We start from the raw sequence: 18398 nt of genomic DNA on the forward strand, positions 1-18398 counted from the left end.
CAACTGTAAATAAGAAAATATATATTTTTTTATTCTTCTAGATATTCACTAAATTGTTTTCTCTTACAGAGAATGTATATGCAAGGCATTAAATCTCTCAAAGTCCTCTGTTAAAATCAGACTCAAGCTACATGTTCTAGAGCACTATGTATCGCCAGCCATGTTGTCTGTCTTCTGTAATTTATTCGCTTGGCTATTTTGTAAGGTATATGTAATTTAACTGTACATTACGTCCTCATAAAATATGTAAATATATGTATTTGTTTATAGACAGTTTAACTAATACTGCTACAGAATGTTTTTGTTTTCCAGTTAAAACTGATGTTAGGGATAAAAAATATGTCATTGCAATGAATGAAGCTTTATATTGGGTCAATGTGTCTGCAATATTTGAACATTGACATCTCAGCAATGCATATATTATTTAATCACATCTTACCAGAGATGTCTTTCTTTGCTTTCAAACAGCCATGGCACTTACGTGTTGCCATTTAAATGAAAAATGTGTTTTATGGATAAACACAGGATTGATCTCACTTAAAAATGTAAAACACTACCTTACCTTAATACTTATACCATTCCACGCATTATTGATGCTTACTGGGCATTTTACATTACGCTGAATGGCTTTTATGCACATTGGGGGTTGCATGTCAGCTTAAAATTCGGGGCATAGCATTTGTAACGTGCACAGCTAGTTACAGTTACAACTACCTGCCAAGTAGGTGAAGCAATATAATAACCTCAGGAAGGTGTAGTGGGAACGAAATGTGGATTGTGTTAAAAAAAAAGTTTTTTTTTATTATTTTGGATAGAGCAAAATAGGGTTATAACCCCCTGTCAGATTTTTTTCCCCATCTATGTCCTAATGTGGAGATTTCCCTTCACTTCCTGTCCCATAGTCAAACAGGAAGTGAGAGGAAATCTCTGCAAATGCAGGGAATTTCTTGGGGACTGCTAGGTCACCAGAACTAGTATCCCTATTGGAAGATTTTCCACTATTACTTTTCTGAGGACAACCCAAAATTTGGGAAGTTCCTTTACTTTCACTTTCAGTGATAATGGTAAACAGGACAAATAGAGAGGGTGAATCTCCTTAACGGGGGCACAGACAATAAAAAATGGCTAGTGTTCTAATCATGGGCAGCACAGTGGCTAAGTGGTTAGCACTTCTACCTTCTACACTGCTTGGAGTTTGGAGTTTGCATTTTCTCCCTGTACTTGTGTGGATTTCTTCCCACACTTCAAAAACATTCTGGTAGGTTAATTGGCTCCTGTCTAAATTGGCCCTAGTATGTGTATGTATGAATGTGAGTTAGGGACCTTAGACTGTAAGCTCCTTGAAGGCAGGGACTTCCCACCCCCGATCTCCTTAAAACTCAATAACTCCTAAAACATAACTATTTTCTGTAGATGCTGCACCTTTGGGGGTTTACTAATGGTAGGGGTTTACTGATGCAATAAGTTTACTAAATAATGTTTTCAGATGAAAGGACAGTAATCCTAGAATACAACTTTGAATTGAAGAACTTATTGGACCTTAAATACAAGTTTACCATTACCCAGAAATATATGGTAAAGGTGGCCCTGTAAGGAAGTATTTTATCAATACACTTACTGTCCAGCAGGGTAATCATAAATACTGTCAAATGCCACTGACAAATCTCCTTCAGCCTAAATTGGTATACTGGCATACCCCACTTTTAAGTACACAATGGGGTTTATTTACTAAAGCTGGAAAGTGCAAAATCAGGCTCACTTCTTCATAGAAACCAATGAGCTTCCAGGTTTTATTACCAAAGCTTAATTGAACAAGCCAAGGTTAGATACTCGTTGGTTTCTATGCAGAAGTTATCTTGATTTTGCACTTTACAGCTTTAGTAAATAAACCCCATTGTGCACTTAAAAGTGGGGAATGCCTGTACAACATAGGAATAATATCTTCAGTGAATTACAAGCATAAGGTCTTTTACATACATGTTTGTGTTTGGTATTACTAACCATTTTGTTTAAGGCTACCTTCACACTGGTTCGTATCAAAACTGCCTGTAAAATCGGTTTCTAAATTCCTCAGTTTGAAAGCAGCCTAAATGAAAGAAATAGGAGTCTCTCATTGCTTACACCCTTCTGGGAATGCTAGTTGCCTGACTATTTTGTACACCCATTGGCTTTATTGCTTTGTGAATCAATGTCATGGAACAAGTTTGCAGATCAAGAAAGCCAAAGAACTAATAATTCCTTGTTTAGATACTTGTTCCAGTGCAGTGACTCAAAGTATTGAGATCAGAGGACCAATGTGATAAACAAGCGACTAGCATGTTCAGAGAGAGCTATGGTGGCCTCCATATATCGCTGCAAACACGGTTACTTTATGGAAACTTGTATTTTAGGCTTATTAGTCCTATAAAGGAATACTGCCATTGTATAGTGGGTTTGAGGAATTAAGTGACCAAAGCGGACCGTTCAATATAAGCTATATAAAACTGAGTATCATTTCAAATTTAACATGGGAGATTTGATATATATTGCTGGCACCTAAGAAAAGGTGCTGATAATTATCAATGGTAAAGCATTATAACATTAGCCATTGTGTTTTGTAGCATTTAGTCACCAAGCTACAAATATTAAATTTCTATAATGTGTAATATGTAGATATTAAGCATGTGCTTACATGTTATGGCATTGACTTCACAATGTAAAATATAGCACTTTGACATTTTGATTTATGTCATTAATTGCAGCATTCTAAAAGAAAATTAATGTTTTTTATTACCTGTGTATGTTTGTATCAACAGCTTTATAAAGAGCTTTATATCTGCTATACAGATTTATACTAAAGATATTTTTGTATTAAAGTATAGCCTAATAAAGCTATGTAATATATTATCGAAGGTTTTTTTTTAATGACCTTAAATTCACTCATTCACTCATCCTGACACATTAAATGGCATACAGAACACTAGAGATTGAATCTGGGTCATACATATGAGCTTTTTCCAGCAAAGGTTTGTTAAATGTGTTGGAGATTTGGTTACCATGGTAATTAGGATATTCATTGCCTAATGGTCAGCACTCAGCACATTATTTACTAGTTAAATGAACGTCCTGGTTCAGTGACTGCTAACAGAGAGCTTCTACAAAGGCTTTACACTCCTTAGATGCATGGAAGGGATACATACATGTACAGTATGTATCTGTTGTTATGCTACTTTGTGCAATAGTTATAGCAGTAAAAGGCAAATGTAACAAGCCAGAGTAAACTGAATTCTATAAAACAGGTCCTAATATAATTAAATTTAGATAAAACATGAGGGTGATAATTTTTTTTAAATTGCCATAAAACATAAATGTACAGCAGCAGTTTGGTGTATTGCTTCTGATGGATTATCTAAATAGATGGCCTTGATTTATACGATAATTACTGTAGCCTCAAGCACATGGTATCCATTCTATGAATCCCTGATTTTCTAATAACCATTGATCCTACTTTAATGAGACCATTTAGCATGAAGAACAATTACACTGGATGCAACAGTTACAGCTCACAAAGCAACTTCCAAAACATATGGGTCCTTATTAATTGTACGGCAATAAGTCGGGATGTAATCTGCATCCAAACAAAGAAAAGCTTGTCAAAGGTCTAGGGTGCATGGAACAATGTCATTTCCCTTGGTCAGTGTGATGCACCACACCTTTGTTCACTGCACTAAACTACTACACAAGCTCTGTAAACCATGCCAGTGGCGGCCCATCCATTAGGGGGGCACGGGCGCCGTCCCCTCCATCCACGCCACCCCCTATATGTATCATATATAGATTCATGCATAGCATCAATCTATCCACGGCCGCCATGGCCACCCCCTATTCAGGCGTCCGGTCCCTTTCAGGATGCCGGGCACCTGAATTACAGCAGCAGGGGTGTTTTTTTGAAGCACCTGATTAGAGCTATAGGCTGTAATAGGCTTCAAAATAGGGTGGACTTGAAGCGCAGAGCATTGCGCCATGAGCCCACCCAGGTGTTACAACCTACAATAATCTACAGTACCTACAGTGTCTCCGCATAAGACTGCTTGCAACATTGTATGCACTTCAGTTAGTACCAGTTCTGTATGTTGTTTGATGTCTACTTCTATTAAAAAAGGATGAGTGAAATAGTATATAGCCTCAGAATTACAAGACAGGAGCTCTAAAACTTGTTACATGTGAGTTTGATATGTAGCTTTAAGTGATTTACTGTAGCAACTATTTGCTTTTAAATTATATTTAATCATATTTATTTAAATATCACTTGTATTTTTAATATGCATTAATAAATACAGTTACATAAAAACAGTGTATTTGATAAATACAGAATTTAATGTTAATAGAGTTTCCAGTCAACTGCCAAACACCATATCGCAAAGGGTGTTAAGACTTTAATTATATTATTGTTTTCTATCACTGTGAAGGTGTTTTCACTGTTGTATATCTATATAAATTTAGTTTAGGTGGGACATTAAAGGAGCCATCAAAATTATATTTAGCTATGGATGTATACTAGTGTTTTCAGTCATCCATTGGCTCTTTGTTAGCTGTTTGGATCCAGTGTCTGAATTCCCAGATCACCCAATTAGTGGTGCTCATTGCATTATGTTATTCTCTCTGCTGGATTCTCCTTTACTTTCTAAGTAAATTTGTCAAAAACTTTGGATTATAAACCCAGCAAAAATAGATAATCAGAGCTTGCTTTCAGCAGTAGTTGCATGTCAAAATGATGCAGAAATATAGGAAGGTGAAGTTACATACACAGCTTACCTTCTCCTCTTAATTCACATTTCACATTTCCCTTCCGGACTTGTAAGTGTTTCTATTAGTCTTTTATTCAGATGGGCAGCATCACTGACCCATATCGAGACATAGGGGTTGATTTACTAAAATCAAACAGACTGTTTCTTTTGCAAGAGGATTTTATCCCAGAGGTTAGTGAATGAGGTGAAGCTCTGCTGATGTCCATAATCCAATCATGTGTATGCAAAAATGTGTTTTTTTTCTTTGCATGTGATTGGGTATTCTTTGCAAAATAAAATTTCACTGCATTCACTAGGCTTTGGAGAAATTCCCTTGCAAAGTACAACTTACATTGCAAAGTGAACTGTCTATTTGCCCTTAGTGCATCAACCCCTTAGGACACAGCAAGGTCAGGGTCAAATGTGACTTTTACTGGAAAAGTCAAGATTTACAGATAATTCAGCTGTCTATATCTCTAGATTTATTAGTCTTCTGATATGGTCAGTGTGATATGCCTAATACTATGATAGGTCACTTTAAACATTTTATTTTTAGATTGGGTCCAGGAAAGGGAAAAATATATAATACCAACAGGAATAGTTCTCATCTGCAGGGTCCTAATAATATAAAATTCTACTTGTTGATTCTGAAGACCAGTGTCCACTCATGAGTTAATGATTTTGGAAGGAGTTGGCCTTAAACTGAGCATAAATGTTTGCTTTAATCCTAGTCTTACTAGGTCTGGGAAGTAGGAATTTGGATTTCTAATACCGGATCAACAGTGTTAGGCAGAATTAAGAAAAAAAATTAAGCCTTGCATAGTTTCAAATGCGTAGCCCTTCATCCAGAGCTCAACATCTTCTCAAATCAATGCCTAATGAGAATAATTTCTGGGTACACATATGATAAGTAATGCAACACAAAATGGTTTTCACATAAAACATACAAATGTTTTAAATCACTCATGGACACCAAAAAAAGTGGTATTTGACAACTATTACTGACCTCTCTCAAGCTTTGTTCAAAAAAGGTCTGTGTTGGGATCAAGGTGTGGGCACAATAAATATTCAGCAGTGATCGGGTTGTGCTTGTTTATACATAATGCCCAACAGCTGCAATAAAAGAAAAAAGCAGCATTTACCATTTTAGCATTTTTAATACATTGGAGATTTAGCAATGATCGCAATAATAAAGCACATTCCTGTACTTATACATGAAAAGAGTTGAGTTATTTTCATTTCAAGTCAGATGCCTATTGGGCTTATGGAAACATTTGATGTAGATTACAATTTCATTATAAATCTCTACTTGAATATATGTACCTAAGTCAAACTTTTTTTCATCACATCAGGAGAAACGCAGTTAAACTCATACACTGTTTAACAGATTTGTATGTTTATGCTCCACTTATCTTTCTGTCTTGACAACTTGGGGTATATAATCCAGAATTATCATATTCCTAATCCAGTTTCAAATGTAGCAATGGTCTTCTTTTCTTCTTTCACAAAAGTGGAAACCAAGCACAATGAGAACATTTTTAAGCTTTTTTGGGTTGTTGTGTTTACTCTTGTTACAACATTTCAAGTTTGTATATAACATGGGAGTTCAATACTGTGTTATTGGACAGTTCTGCTATTTCAGTTACAATGTAATAAGAAATATTATGTGTTTTTTTACTCCATGTGTAAATCGTTTACATACAGTAACTCTCTGTCTGCATGTATCATTCAATACCAATAAAAGTGATATAAGCTTCACATTCGGTTGTCCGTTGTTTATGCTTGCATCCATAAGTGTAATCTTATCATGTAGTGAATACAGATGACCATTTTAACTAACACTGAAAGAAGAATAAAGAAGACGAAGAATAAAAATGGGACAGCATTGTCAAGAGTGATCACCTTGATATTGTACAGGTCATACCAATGATCATAGAGAAGAGAGACCACCCTGACTCTGTACAAGTCAGAAATGATGAGAGAAGAATGAACGTTGTACAAGTCATATAAATGATCAGAGATGAGAGATCATCCCAATATTGCACATATCAGATAAATTAATAGAAATAACAGTCACCCTGGCATTGGACAAAGCATATAAAGCATTAGATAGAAAAGAGATCAACCTGACATTGTAAAAGTCACATAAACGATCACAGAGAAGATAGATCAACCCGACAATGTAAAAGACATAAATGATGTGATAGAAGAGAGATCACTGTGACATAGTAAAAGCCCCTTAAATGATCAGAGAGGAGAGAGATCACTCCAACATTGTACAAGTCATATATTTGATCAGATAGAATAATTACCCCAACATTGTACAAGTCACATAAATGATCAGTGAGAAAATCATTAAAACAGATATTGCAGAAGTCACAAAAATGATCAGATAGAAGAAAGATCACCTTGACATTGTACAAGTCACATACGCGATCAGAGAGAAGAGTAATAATACCAACATAGTACAAATAATATAAATGATCAGAGAGAGGGGAGATTGCCCTGAGATTGCACAAGTCATTTAAATTATAAAAGGGCAATATCCTCAATATTGTCACAGAAATTATCAGATAGACAGAGAGATCACCCCGAGATTGTGCATGTTATATCAATGATCAGAGAGCAAAAAGATCATTCTGACATTGTACAATTCACATACGGGATCAGAGAGAAGAGCAATAATACCAACATTGTACAAGTCACATAAAATATCAGAGAGAGGTGCAATCACTCCAACAATATACAAATCATATAAATGTTCATGATAGAGGGGAGATTGCCCTGAGATTATACAAGTCATTTAAATGATAAAGAAGCAATATCCCTGACACTATCACTGAAATTATCAGAAATCCAGACAGAGAGAACACCCCGAGATTGTGCAAATCATATAACTGATTGGAGAGAAAAAAGATTACTCTGACTATGTACAAGTCATATAAATGATTAGATAGAAGAAGGCTCCCTAGCATTGCACAAGCCAAAAAAAAATGATCAGAGAGAAGAGCAATCACCCCAACAATGTACAAGTCATATAAATGATCAGAGAGAGGAGAGATCACCCCAACGTTTTATAAGTCACATAAATGATCAGGCAGAAGAGAGATAACCTCAACATTTTTAAGTCATATAAATGATCAAAGAGAATAGCAAACATTGTACAAGTCATATACAAATTTGTAGAGAAAGGAGTTCACCCCCCAAATTTTTCAAGTTACACAAATGATCAAAACGAAAAACAATAACCCCAAAAATGTACAAATCATATAAATGATCAGATAGAAAAGAGATCATTGTACAAGTCACATAATGATAAAAGAAAAGAGAGATCACCCCAAAATTTATATAAAGTTATATAAATTATTAGATAGAAGAAAGATCACCATGTTATAGTATACGTTGTATAAGTAATCAGAGAGTAGAGAAATCACAATCACAAAATTGTACAAGTCAGATAGATAAATGATCAGATAGATGAAAGATCACCCTGACATTACATAGTTACATAGTTAGTCTGGTTGAAAACATACACAAGTCCATCCAGTTCAACCAATAGAAGGGAAAAAAATTATACAATCCTATAAACACAATCCTATACCCACAGTTAATCCAGAGGAAGGCAAAAAGAAAACAATAAAGCATGATGCCATTTGCTCCAGCAGGGCAAAAAAATCCTTCCTGATCCCCCAAGAGGCAATCAGATATTCCTTGGATCAAGTTTACCCATAGATATTAGTATCCAGTTATATTATATGTATCTAGAAAAGAATCCAGGCCTTTTTTAAAACAATCTACTGAGCTGGGTAGAGCCAGCTCTTGAGGAAGTCTATTCCACATGTTCACAGCTCTTACTGTGAAGAAGCCTTTCCACATTTGAAGATTAAATCTGTTTACCTCTAGACGTAAAGAGTGCCCCCTTGTCCTCTATGATGACCTTAAAGTGAATAACTCAACACCAAGTTCACTATATGGACCACTTATGTATTTATACATGTTTATCCCCCCTTAACTTCCTCTTCTCAAGAGAGAATTAATTCAATTCAGCCAATCTTTCCTCATAGCTGAGCTCCTCCATGCCTCTTATCAGTTTGGATATACAAATTCAATAAAAGTGCAAAGTGCTGTAATCTAATATTAAGTAATAATACAATAAAGTGAAGTGCCAAGTGCTTCCAACGGCAGTTCAAGTATCCAGGTTGAAAGGACTCTCAGAGAACACTCAAAGAACACACTCCGCTCTTGTGACCCACTCACCAGAGCTTATGGACCCTCAGCTTTGCAGTCCAGGGGTAAGAAATGCTTTATGGAGTTGTGGTGTATGAATCCAAAATCACAGAGGCTTCCACAGACGATTTACATACGGACCATAGAGGATGATGTATATTTAACCCCTTCCCGCCGACCGTACGCAGATATGCGTACTCGGCTTTCCGGGGTTATACCGGGATGATGCCCGCAGCTGCAGGCATCATCCCGGCACCGTTGTTTACAGCGGGCGATCGGCTACCCGTGTATAACAACCGATGCGGCTAAAAGCCGCTCGGTTGTTATACCGGAGGAGCGGGAGGGGACATCCCCCCTTGCCGCCACCTCCCGCCGCTGTTACCGGGCCTCCCGTGCGATCGGGAGGCCGGTGTCCAATCGGGTACCTTTGGCGGCTGGGGGCAGGCTGTAACGAAGCTGTGAGCGGCTTTGTTCCAGCCTTCTTGTTGTAAACGCGGAAGCGACGTCATGACGTCACTTCCCGTTTACTCGGCTGCCAATGGCGCCGAATTTAAAAAAGTACACAGTATTCAGAATCGCCGTTTTCAGCAATCTGAATACTTTGAAGTGTAAAGGAGGGATGGGGGGTCTTTTAGACCCCCCATCCCTCCATAAAGAGTACCTGTCACCACCTATTACTGTCACAAGGGATGTTTACATTCCTTGTGACAACAATAAAAGTAAAAAAAAAAAAAATTTTTTAAAACACAATTTATAAAGTAAAAAAATAAATAAAATAAAAAAAAAAAGAAAAATTTTTTAAAGTGCCCCTGTCCCCGCATGCTCGCGCAGCGAAGAAAACGCATACGGAAGTCGCGCCTGCATATGTAAACGGTGTTTAAACCACACATGTGAGGTATCGCCGCGATCGTCAGAGCAAGAGCAATAATTCTAGCCCTAGACCTCCTCTGTAACTCAAACCTGGTAACCGTAAAAAAATTTTAAAGCGTCGCGTAAGTTGTCGCCATTCCACGAGTGCGTGCAATTATAAAGGGTGACATGTTTGGTATCTATTTATTCGGCGTAACATCATCTTTCACATTGTACAAAAAAATTGGGGTAACTTTACTGTTTGGATTTTTTAAAATTCATGAAAGTGTCCCTTTTCCAAAAATTTGCGTTTAAAACACCGCTGCACAAATACCGTGTGATAAAAAATATTGCAACAATCGCCATTTTATTCTCTAGATTCTCTGCTAAAAAAATATATATAATGTTTGGAAACTCTAAGTAATTTTCTAGCAAAAAATACGGATTTTAACTTGTAAACACCAAATTTCAAAAATAGGCTTAGTCATGAAAGGGTTAAAAGAAGAGAGAAGAAGGTACATAACATTAAACCTCATTTGCCACACACTTGGCTTGTAAATTGGGGGTATCCTGTAAGGACCTTATTCCACTGCACAGCTTGGTGTCATCTGCAAACACTGAAATAGTACTTTTAATCCCAGACACTATATCATTTATAAAATATATACAAAAGTAAAGATCCCAACACTGAACCTTGGGATACACCGCTGATAAACTTAGACCATTCAGAGTATGACACTGTAGAAGTTACATAAATAATCAGAGAGAAGAGCACTTACATTGACATTGTTTAAGTTAAATACATTATCAGACAGAGGACCAATTATTCAGACATTGCACAAATGATATAAATGATCATGAAGATTAGCCTGAGATTCTACAAGTCATATCAATGTTCAGAAAGAAGAGAGATCACACCAACATTGTACAAGTCATTTAAAAGATCAGATTGAAGAGCAATTTTCCCAACACTGTAGAAATCACATAAATGATCAAAAAGAGGAGGGATCACCCACCAATGTACAATATAACTGAAATATGCCGCCAGCAGACTGATAAACTTGTTTCATAGTGCAAAGTTTGTTTATTCTTTTATGATCACATAGAAAAGCAACATTTTGGGACCGTACAGGGACCCTTCCTCAGGCATGTGACTTCAGAAGAAAGATCACTCAGCATTGTACAAGTCACATAAATGATCAGAGAGTAGTCACATACCAGAACCAAAACACCAACATCTTCACACCCAAGGATGGAATCAAACAAATGTTTAGCTGGGGCCTAATTACCTCACCACCGCCTAACCCACTACCTTAGCGATCATCAACACAAACTGGTCCTATTTGACAGCAGTCTTACGGAAATTCGGCTTCTCCGGGACCATTCTGCAACTCTCCCTCTACTCCTCTCCCAGTGCCAGGGAAATGACTTCCGGACTACTCTCAGACCCCTTCTACATCTCTAATGGGACACGCCAAGGGTGTCCACTTTCACCCTTAATATTCGCCCTTGTCATGGAACCCCTAGCCCAATCAATCCGCGACAACCCTCTCATATCAGGAATTACGACCGGAGATAAAACACATAAAATATGCTTCTACGCCGACGATATCATCATCTTTCTGACTGACCCTATTAATTCACTCCCTGCACTCCATCACACCTTAGACTTATTTAGTAGGGCCTCCTTATATAAAATGAACTTCTCCAAATCTAGCATGTTAGGTAAAGAGCTTGACCAACGCACCAAAACTGACATCACTGTCCGGACATCTTTCTCGTGGACCCCTAACTCCATCCTCACATACTTGGGCATACAACTAATCACCCCCTCCTCATGTTTACGAACTATCAACTTTAATAATCTTGTATCCAAGCTTCAAAAAACTGTGCAAGACCTTCAACACACCCCAGTCTCCGGGGCAGGTAAAATCGCCCTCGCCAAAATGTATCTTCTCCCTCATGCCTTGTATATTATCCGAACTATGCTGATACCCTTTCTCAAAAAGCAACTATTGCAGCTACAGTCTATTATAACAACTTTCATCTGGGGAGTAAAATGCTCTCATCTTAAAAGCAACACCCTATGCAAACCCGTCACTTCTGGAGGGATGGGGACACCAGGCATCCTAGCATATTATAAACAATTTTTGACCAGGCCAAAGTCTGGTTGAGCCCCATGCAACAAACCACCTGGTTTTAAATAGAAAGCGCAGCACTCACCGCCCATCCCAAACAGATTCTCAGTGCCCTCCTCCTGCAGTACCAAGAGACTCACTCATTCCTTGACACTGTCAATGCTACCGTCAAGACATGGAAAGCCACTATACAATCTTTTAAAGGCATCCTGTTACCGTTTCCATCACCTCCGGAAGCACTCCACACTCAAATCCGATCGTTCTAAACGTGGTGACGTAAAACACGTACGTCGGGACTATAAACGGGGTAGTGGCCAATAGCTTTCATCTCTTTATTTATTCTGAGCATGCATGGCACTTTGTCCGTCGAATTTGTGTACACACGATCGGAATTTCCGACAACGGATTTTGTTGTCGGAAAATTTTATATCCTGCTCTCAAACTTTGTGTGTCAGAAAATCCGATGGAAAATGTGTGATGGAGCCTACACACGGTTGGAATTTCCGAAAACAAGGTCCTATCACACATTTTCCGTCGGAAAATCCGACCGTGTGTATGGGGCATTACACCTAGCATCAATTTTTCTGACTGGATCACCACAGACTTCTCAACTATCGGAAACCTATATAAAGGCCACACACACTCATGTCCTGTCCTTCCAACAACTACAAGCCACCCGGCATATTGGAGCTAAAGATTTTTTCAAATACCTCAGGGCACACTCAATCCTATCTAAAGTAAAATGGTCCAAAAACCTACAGTCGTATGCAAAAGTTTAGGAACCCCTGACAATTTCCATGATTGTCATTTATAAATATTTGGGTGTTTGGATCAGCAATTTCATTTTGATCTATCAAATAACTGAAGGACACAGTAATATTTTAGTAGTCAAATGAGGTTTATTGGATTAACAGAAAATGCGCAATATGCATCAAAACGAATTAGACAGGTGCAACAGAAAAATAAAAATGGGACTACCTCCGCGCTTAGGATGGACAAATAGGTATGCAGCCTCCCCTAATTTGCACCCCTCCGTCTAGAAGGGTATAAAACAGGTATATATATGAAAGGGTGGGGGGAGAGATTGGGCTCCCTAGGTAGATGGGGACGGAAATCCCTACATAAACACAGTGTATGTGTGCTATTCCCAAATGTGCATGTACTAACCCAAATAGAGTCGATAATTAAATAAATAAACAAAGTGTTTTAAACCTGTGTAACAGTGTGTATGTGTCAAAAACCTCCTCCACCTGTGGTATACGTATATAATATACTAAATACGATATATAACGGGTACACCCCCTGCCAAGAAAGCAGGGGTCTCACACACAAGAAAAAATCCCGCTAGCAGTAAAGTGACATAAATGTGCAACTAAACCTTTTAGTAATGGTCCATGTCAAACATAAAACATAAATTAGATATATAAACGACCTCTATATAGTAAAAGTAATGCTCCAGAAGGGCAAAGAGTCCATATCAAAAAATGTGTAAAAAGTCAAAGAAATATCAAAAATGTATATGATAAAGGAAAAAATGTGAATCCAAAAAATGGCAAGAATGTTCATAGCAAAAAAATTGTTTCATGCAAAAATAAATAAATAAATAGATAAATAATAAATGTCCATGCAAAACACTTCTGAGTGACTCTTGTGCTCCAAGAAAACCAGTGACTCCTGTGATCGTCCTCAAGGGTCCCCACTCACCAGCTCCTGACACCCCTGCAGGGGTAAACGGCGTGTGTTTAAGAGATGGATGAACTCCTATCCCGGATGGGATATCCCCACCAATATTTAGTAGAGCCTCCTTTAGCAGAAATTAACAGCCTCTAGACGCTTCCTATAGCCTGTAATAGTGTCTGGATTCTGGATGAATGTATTTTGGACCATTCCTACTTACAAAACATCTCCAGTTCAGTTAGGTTTGATGGTTGCCGAGCATGGACAGCCCGCTTCAAATCACCCCACAGATGTTCAATGATATTCAGGTCTGGGGACTAGGATGGCCATTCCAGAACATTGTACTTGTTCCTCTGCATAAATGCCCGAGTAGATTTTGAGCAGTGTTTTGGGTCGTTGTCTTGTTGAAATATCCAGCTCCGGCGTAACTTCAACTTTGTGACTGATTCCTCAACATTATTCTCAAGAATCTGCTGATATTGAGTGGAATCCATGCGACCCTTAACTTTAACCAGATTCCCAGTACCGGCACTGGCCACACAGCCCCACAGCATGATGGAACCTCCACCAAATTTTACTGTGGGTAGCAAGTGTTTTTCTTGGAATGCTGTGTTCTTTTGCCGCCATACATAATGACTCTTGTTATGACCAAATAACTCAATCTTTGTTTCATCAGTCCACAGCACCTTATTCCAAAATGAAGCTGGCTTGTCCAAATGTGCATTTGCATACCTCAAGCGACTTTGTGGTGTGTGTGTGCAGAAAAGGCTTATTTCGCATCACTCTCCCATACAGCTTCTCCCTGTGCAAAGTGCACTAAATTGTTGAATGATGCACAGTGACACCATCTGCAGCAAGTTGATGTTGTAGGTCTTTGGAGTTGGTCCGTGGGCTGTTTTTGACCGTTCTCACCATCCTTCGCCTTTGCCTCTCCAATATTTTATATGGCCTGCCACTTCTGGCCTTAACAAGAACTGTGCCTGTGGTCTTCCCTTTCCTCACTATGTTCCTCACAGTGGACACTGACAGCTTATATCTCTGCGATAACCTTTTGTAGCCTTCCCCTAAACCATAATGTAGAACAATCTTTCTTTTCAGGTCATTTGAGAGTTGTTTTGAGGCCCCCATGTTGCCACTCTTCAGAGGAGAGTCAACAACTTGCAATTGGCCACCTTTAATACCTTTTCTCATGATCGGATGTACCTGTCTATGAAGTTCAAGGCTTAATGAGCTCACCAAACCAATTGTGTGTTCCATTTAATCAGTGCTAAGTAGTTACAGGTATTCAAATCAACAAATTGACAAGGGTGCCCAAATTTATGCACCTGTCTAATTTCGGTTTGATGCATATTGCACATTTTCTGTTAATCCAATAAACCTAATTTCACTACTGAAATATTACTGTGTCCTTCAGTTATTTGATAGAGCAAAATGAAATTGCTGATCCAAACACTCAAATATTTACAAATGACAATCATGGAAATTGTCAGGGGTTCCTAAACTTTTGCATACAACTGTATTACCATGGCATCTGACAAGATTTTTCAACCTAAACGCTCCTTATCAGCGTGGGATCTCATTTTTCTACAAGCTCATCACCGATACCTGCCACACTTCTAAGACCCCAAGGATGCTAAAATGGGAACAGCTACTACAATGCTTCTACACCTCCCAACAATGGTACCACTCGCTCCAAGCACCTTTGAAAATTTCAAGATATGTACTACATTGGGAAACTGTCCAAAAGTTATTCCACAATTGGTACCTCACACTAACTAAGCTTGTCCGCATCTATCCAACATCCACCAATCTCTGTTGGAGAAACTGTGGAACCCCACTACACATTTGGTTAAACTGTCCAATCGTCATCGCATTTTGGACTATGCTCTCTAAACTCCTCATCTCAATTCTACCAACTCCTGTATCCCTAACGCCTCAAATGGTACTATTGGGTCAGGACATGGATATATGGCCCCGACCTTCCCACACGGTCATCTCCCACATATTTATTGCTACTCAACTAACTATTGCCAAAAATTAGAAAATCCCCCCTCTAGCTCGGAGCTAATTGCTCTTCTGAAATAACCACTGCCTGAAGGAATTTATGTACGCCAAAGCCCACCTACAAATTCCTAAATTCCAAAAGCACTGGGATCTTTGGCTCAAACATCCGAAATGCCTACCTCCCATGAATGCTCTACCACATATCTGAAACCCTAATGCCTTGTCCACACACAACTGACCATAGCTTTGTTCAAATACCTGTCAAACACAACACAATACAAATGTGTACCTTTAATTGCTAAACCTTTGTTAGACGTACTCAACTGATTCTTAAATGTCTTCTGTATACCTTCAAATAATATGATAGCCTGCTTATCACATGTCTACTCATATGTTGATCAACTGTTCAACTTTGTACTTTTATTACTCTGTATAACTTACAATAAAATTGATTTAAAAAAAAAAGTGTAAAAAGGACAGAGGTACAAATCCTACAGCATCTAAAAGTGTAAAAGCTAAGGTGTCTGGTTTGGTGCTTCGAAGGAAAAGGAAAGTCTTTTAGCCACCACCACTCCACACTGGTTAGCCAACATGTGCCAAACAGGTCAGCTATATTATTGCAGCCCTACTCAGCACAGTAAAAATACTCATAACTTATTATTGGGCACACTTTTAAATATACTGGAAAAGTGAATGTAAGTAAATGGCAAGCCGACTTTAATAAAAAAGCAGGTGGATCTAGGAACATTTGCCTGCCTAGATTGCCTACAAAAATCATCCCTTTGCCTTACACATTTAGAGAAAAGGGAGGGTAGAGAAAGAAAATGTCTATGAAGGCAAATGAGGATCTTAAAGCCAAATTTCACATTCCTATAATAATTCCTAATCCTTTATCCTTCCTGCTCCCTACAGATAGTGCTGCTAGATTTTTTTAAAACATGCAGCACTGGCCTCTGGGCAGAGTAGAGTGGCACACAGCATCAATGTGTGTGTCTTCCGCTAGCACTGCCAAAAACTGAAGGCAGAATGACGTTTTGACTTTGAGCCCGGATTCACACTAGAATGCGATGCGGACCGCACAGGAGCGCTGTGCGTCCCGGTTCACCGTTTCAGGGACGAATCAGGGCCGATTCTATGCCTGAATTCGGCCCTGAAACGCAGCCAAAAATGCACAGCATTTTTGTGCAGTGCACACCGCAGCCGTCCCGGAGATATGTGAACCGGCTCCATAGGGAGCCAGTCACATTCTCCTGCTATGCGAATTAGATGTGCGGAAACGCACATCTAATTCGCATAGGTGTGAACCCGGGCTAAATCTACTTTAACTGCTTTATGATCACTTAGCACAAACTTTCTAAAAAAAAAAAAGAGCCAGTTTACTGTCCTTCAAACTTTAGGAGGGTTGAACTGTGGCCAGTGGGAGAAGAAAAAGTCAGTGGGAATAAACAATGCCCCATGATTGGTATTAGGGGGAATAATACTGCCCCATTGTTGGTATCAATGGGAGGAATAGAGTCCCATTGTTGGTATCAGTAGGAAGAAAAGTGCCCCATCATTGGTGTCAGTGAGAGGAATAGTGCCCAATCATCAGTATTAGTGGAAGGAATAGTGCCCCATTGTTGGTATCAATGGGAAAAATAGTACCCCATTATTGGTATCGATGGGAGGGATAGTGTGCCATAGTTGGTATCAGTGGAAGGAATAGAGCCCCATTGTTGGTGTTAGGGAGAGGAATAGTGCCCCATTGTCAGTGTCAGTGGGAGAAATAGTTTCCCATCATAGGTATCAGTGGGAAGAATAGTGTCCCATCGTTGGTGTCAGTGGGAGATATAGTGCCCAATCATTTGTATCAGTGGAAGGAATAGTGCCCCATTGTTGGTATCAATGGTAGAAATTGTGCTCCATCATTGGCATCAATGGGAGGAATAGTGTGTCATAGTTGGTGTCAGTGAGAGGACTAGTGCCCCATTGTTGGTGTCAGTTGCAGGACCTATGCCGCACTGTTGTTGACAGGGCAAAGGGCAGCATCCGGCCCCCGGGCCACAGTTTGGAGACCACTGACCTTGCACATATGTGCGGTGGCAAGAAAAAGGGCAATGACCCCAACACTCCGCACATATGTGTTGCTGGGCAACCAATGTTTGTGTGCTTAGTGCACACTCACTGCACGCTTTCAGCACAGAGACCGAACTGTGAAAGACAGCTCTTGGCCCCCGCCCATTGATTGTAGCCAGCGAGACTGACTACTGATCAGGCGACCACTGTAATAATCAATCACAGTGTTTACATTTCTTAAAGGGGGTCTTAGACTGGTGTTAAAGGATTAAGGCTAAACTCCTCATTGTTATGTATAGAAAATGTGTTTGCTGGTGAGCATGTGGGAGCAAAGTCTTCTACAAGGAACCAATGCGCAAATTCTTTAAAATATATTATATGGTTAAATCAGATTGGTAAATAGACAATACTTTCGCGCCTTTGGTAAAAAATAAAAAAATATAAAAATTACAAAGTATATAATGAGTGAATTGATGAGTGGAAAACCACACACCCAAAAAAACACAAATACAAGCTGCTCCCCTTAATCTGAACGGAACAATCAAATAAGCAATGGTGTGAAATAGGGGGCGCTAGAGACAAAACAAACATATGCTTCTGCCATTAAGTGCACTCACTATCCAAATCAGTCTCAGTGGACTGGGTGGTGCTGATTGTGCTGAACTAGTGATACCACAAACAC

The 18398-nt window shown here is 38.9% G+C and overlaps 1 protein-coding gene across 2 annotated transcripts in view; it reads left to right on the forward strand.

The window, feature by feature from the left end:
• PTPRB (protein tyrosine phosphatase receptor type B) overlaps positions 1-6524 on the forward strand; it is a 202146-nt gene extending 195622 nt beyond the window's left edge. For both annotated transcript variants that reach the window (XM_073620045.1, XM_073620046.1), the window contains one exon: positions 70-6524. In XM_073620045.1, coding sequence (XP_073476146.1) covers positions 70-92 — 23 coding nt within the window. In that variant the 3' untranslated portion in view covers positions 93-6524. The remainder of the gene's footprint in view (positions 1-69) is intronic.
• The last annotated feature ends 11874 nt before the right edge of the window (positions 6525-18398 follow it).

Source organism: Aquarana catesbeiana, linkage group LG03 (assembly GCF_042186555.1).
Source record: "Aquarana catesbeiana isolate 2022-GZ linkage group LG03, ASM4218655v1, whole genome shotgun sequence".
Classification (NCBI taxonomy): domain Eukaryota; kingdom Metazoa; phylum Chordata; class Amphibia; order Anura; family Ranidae; genus Aquarana; species Aquarana catesbeiana.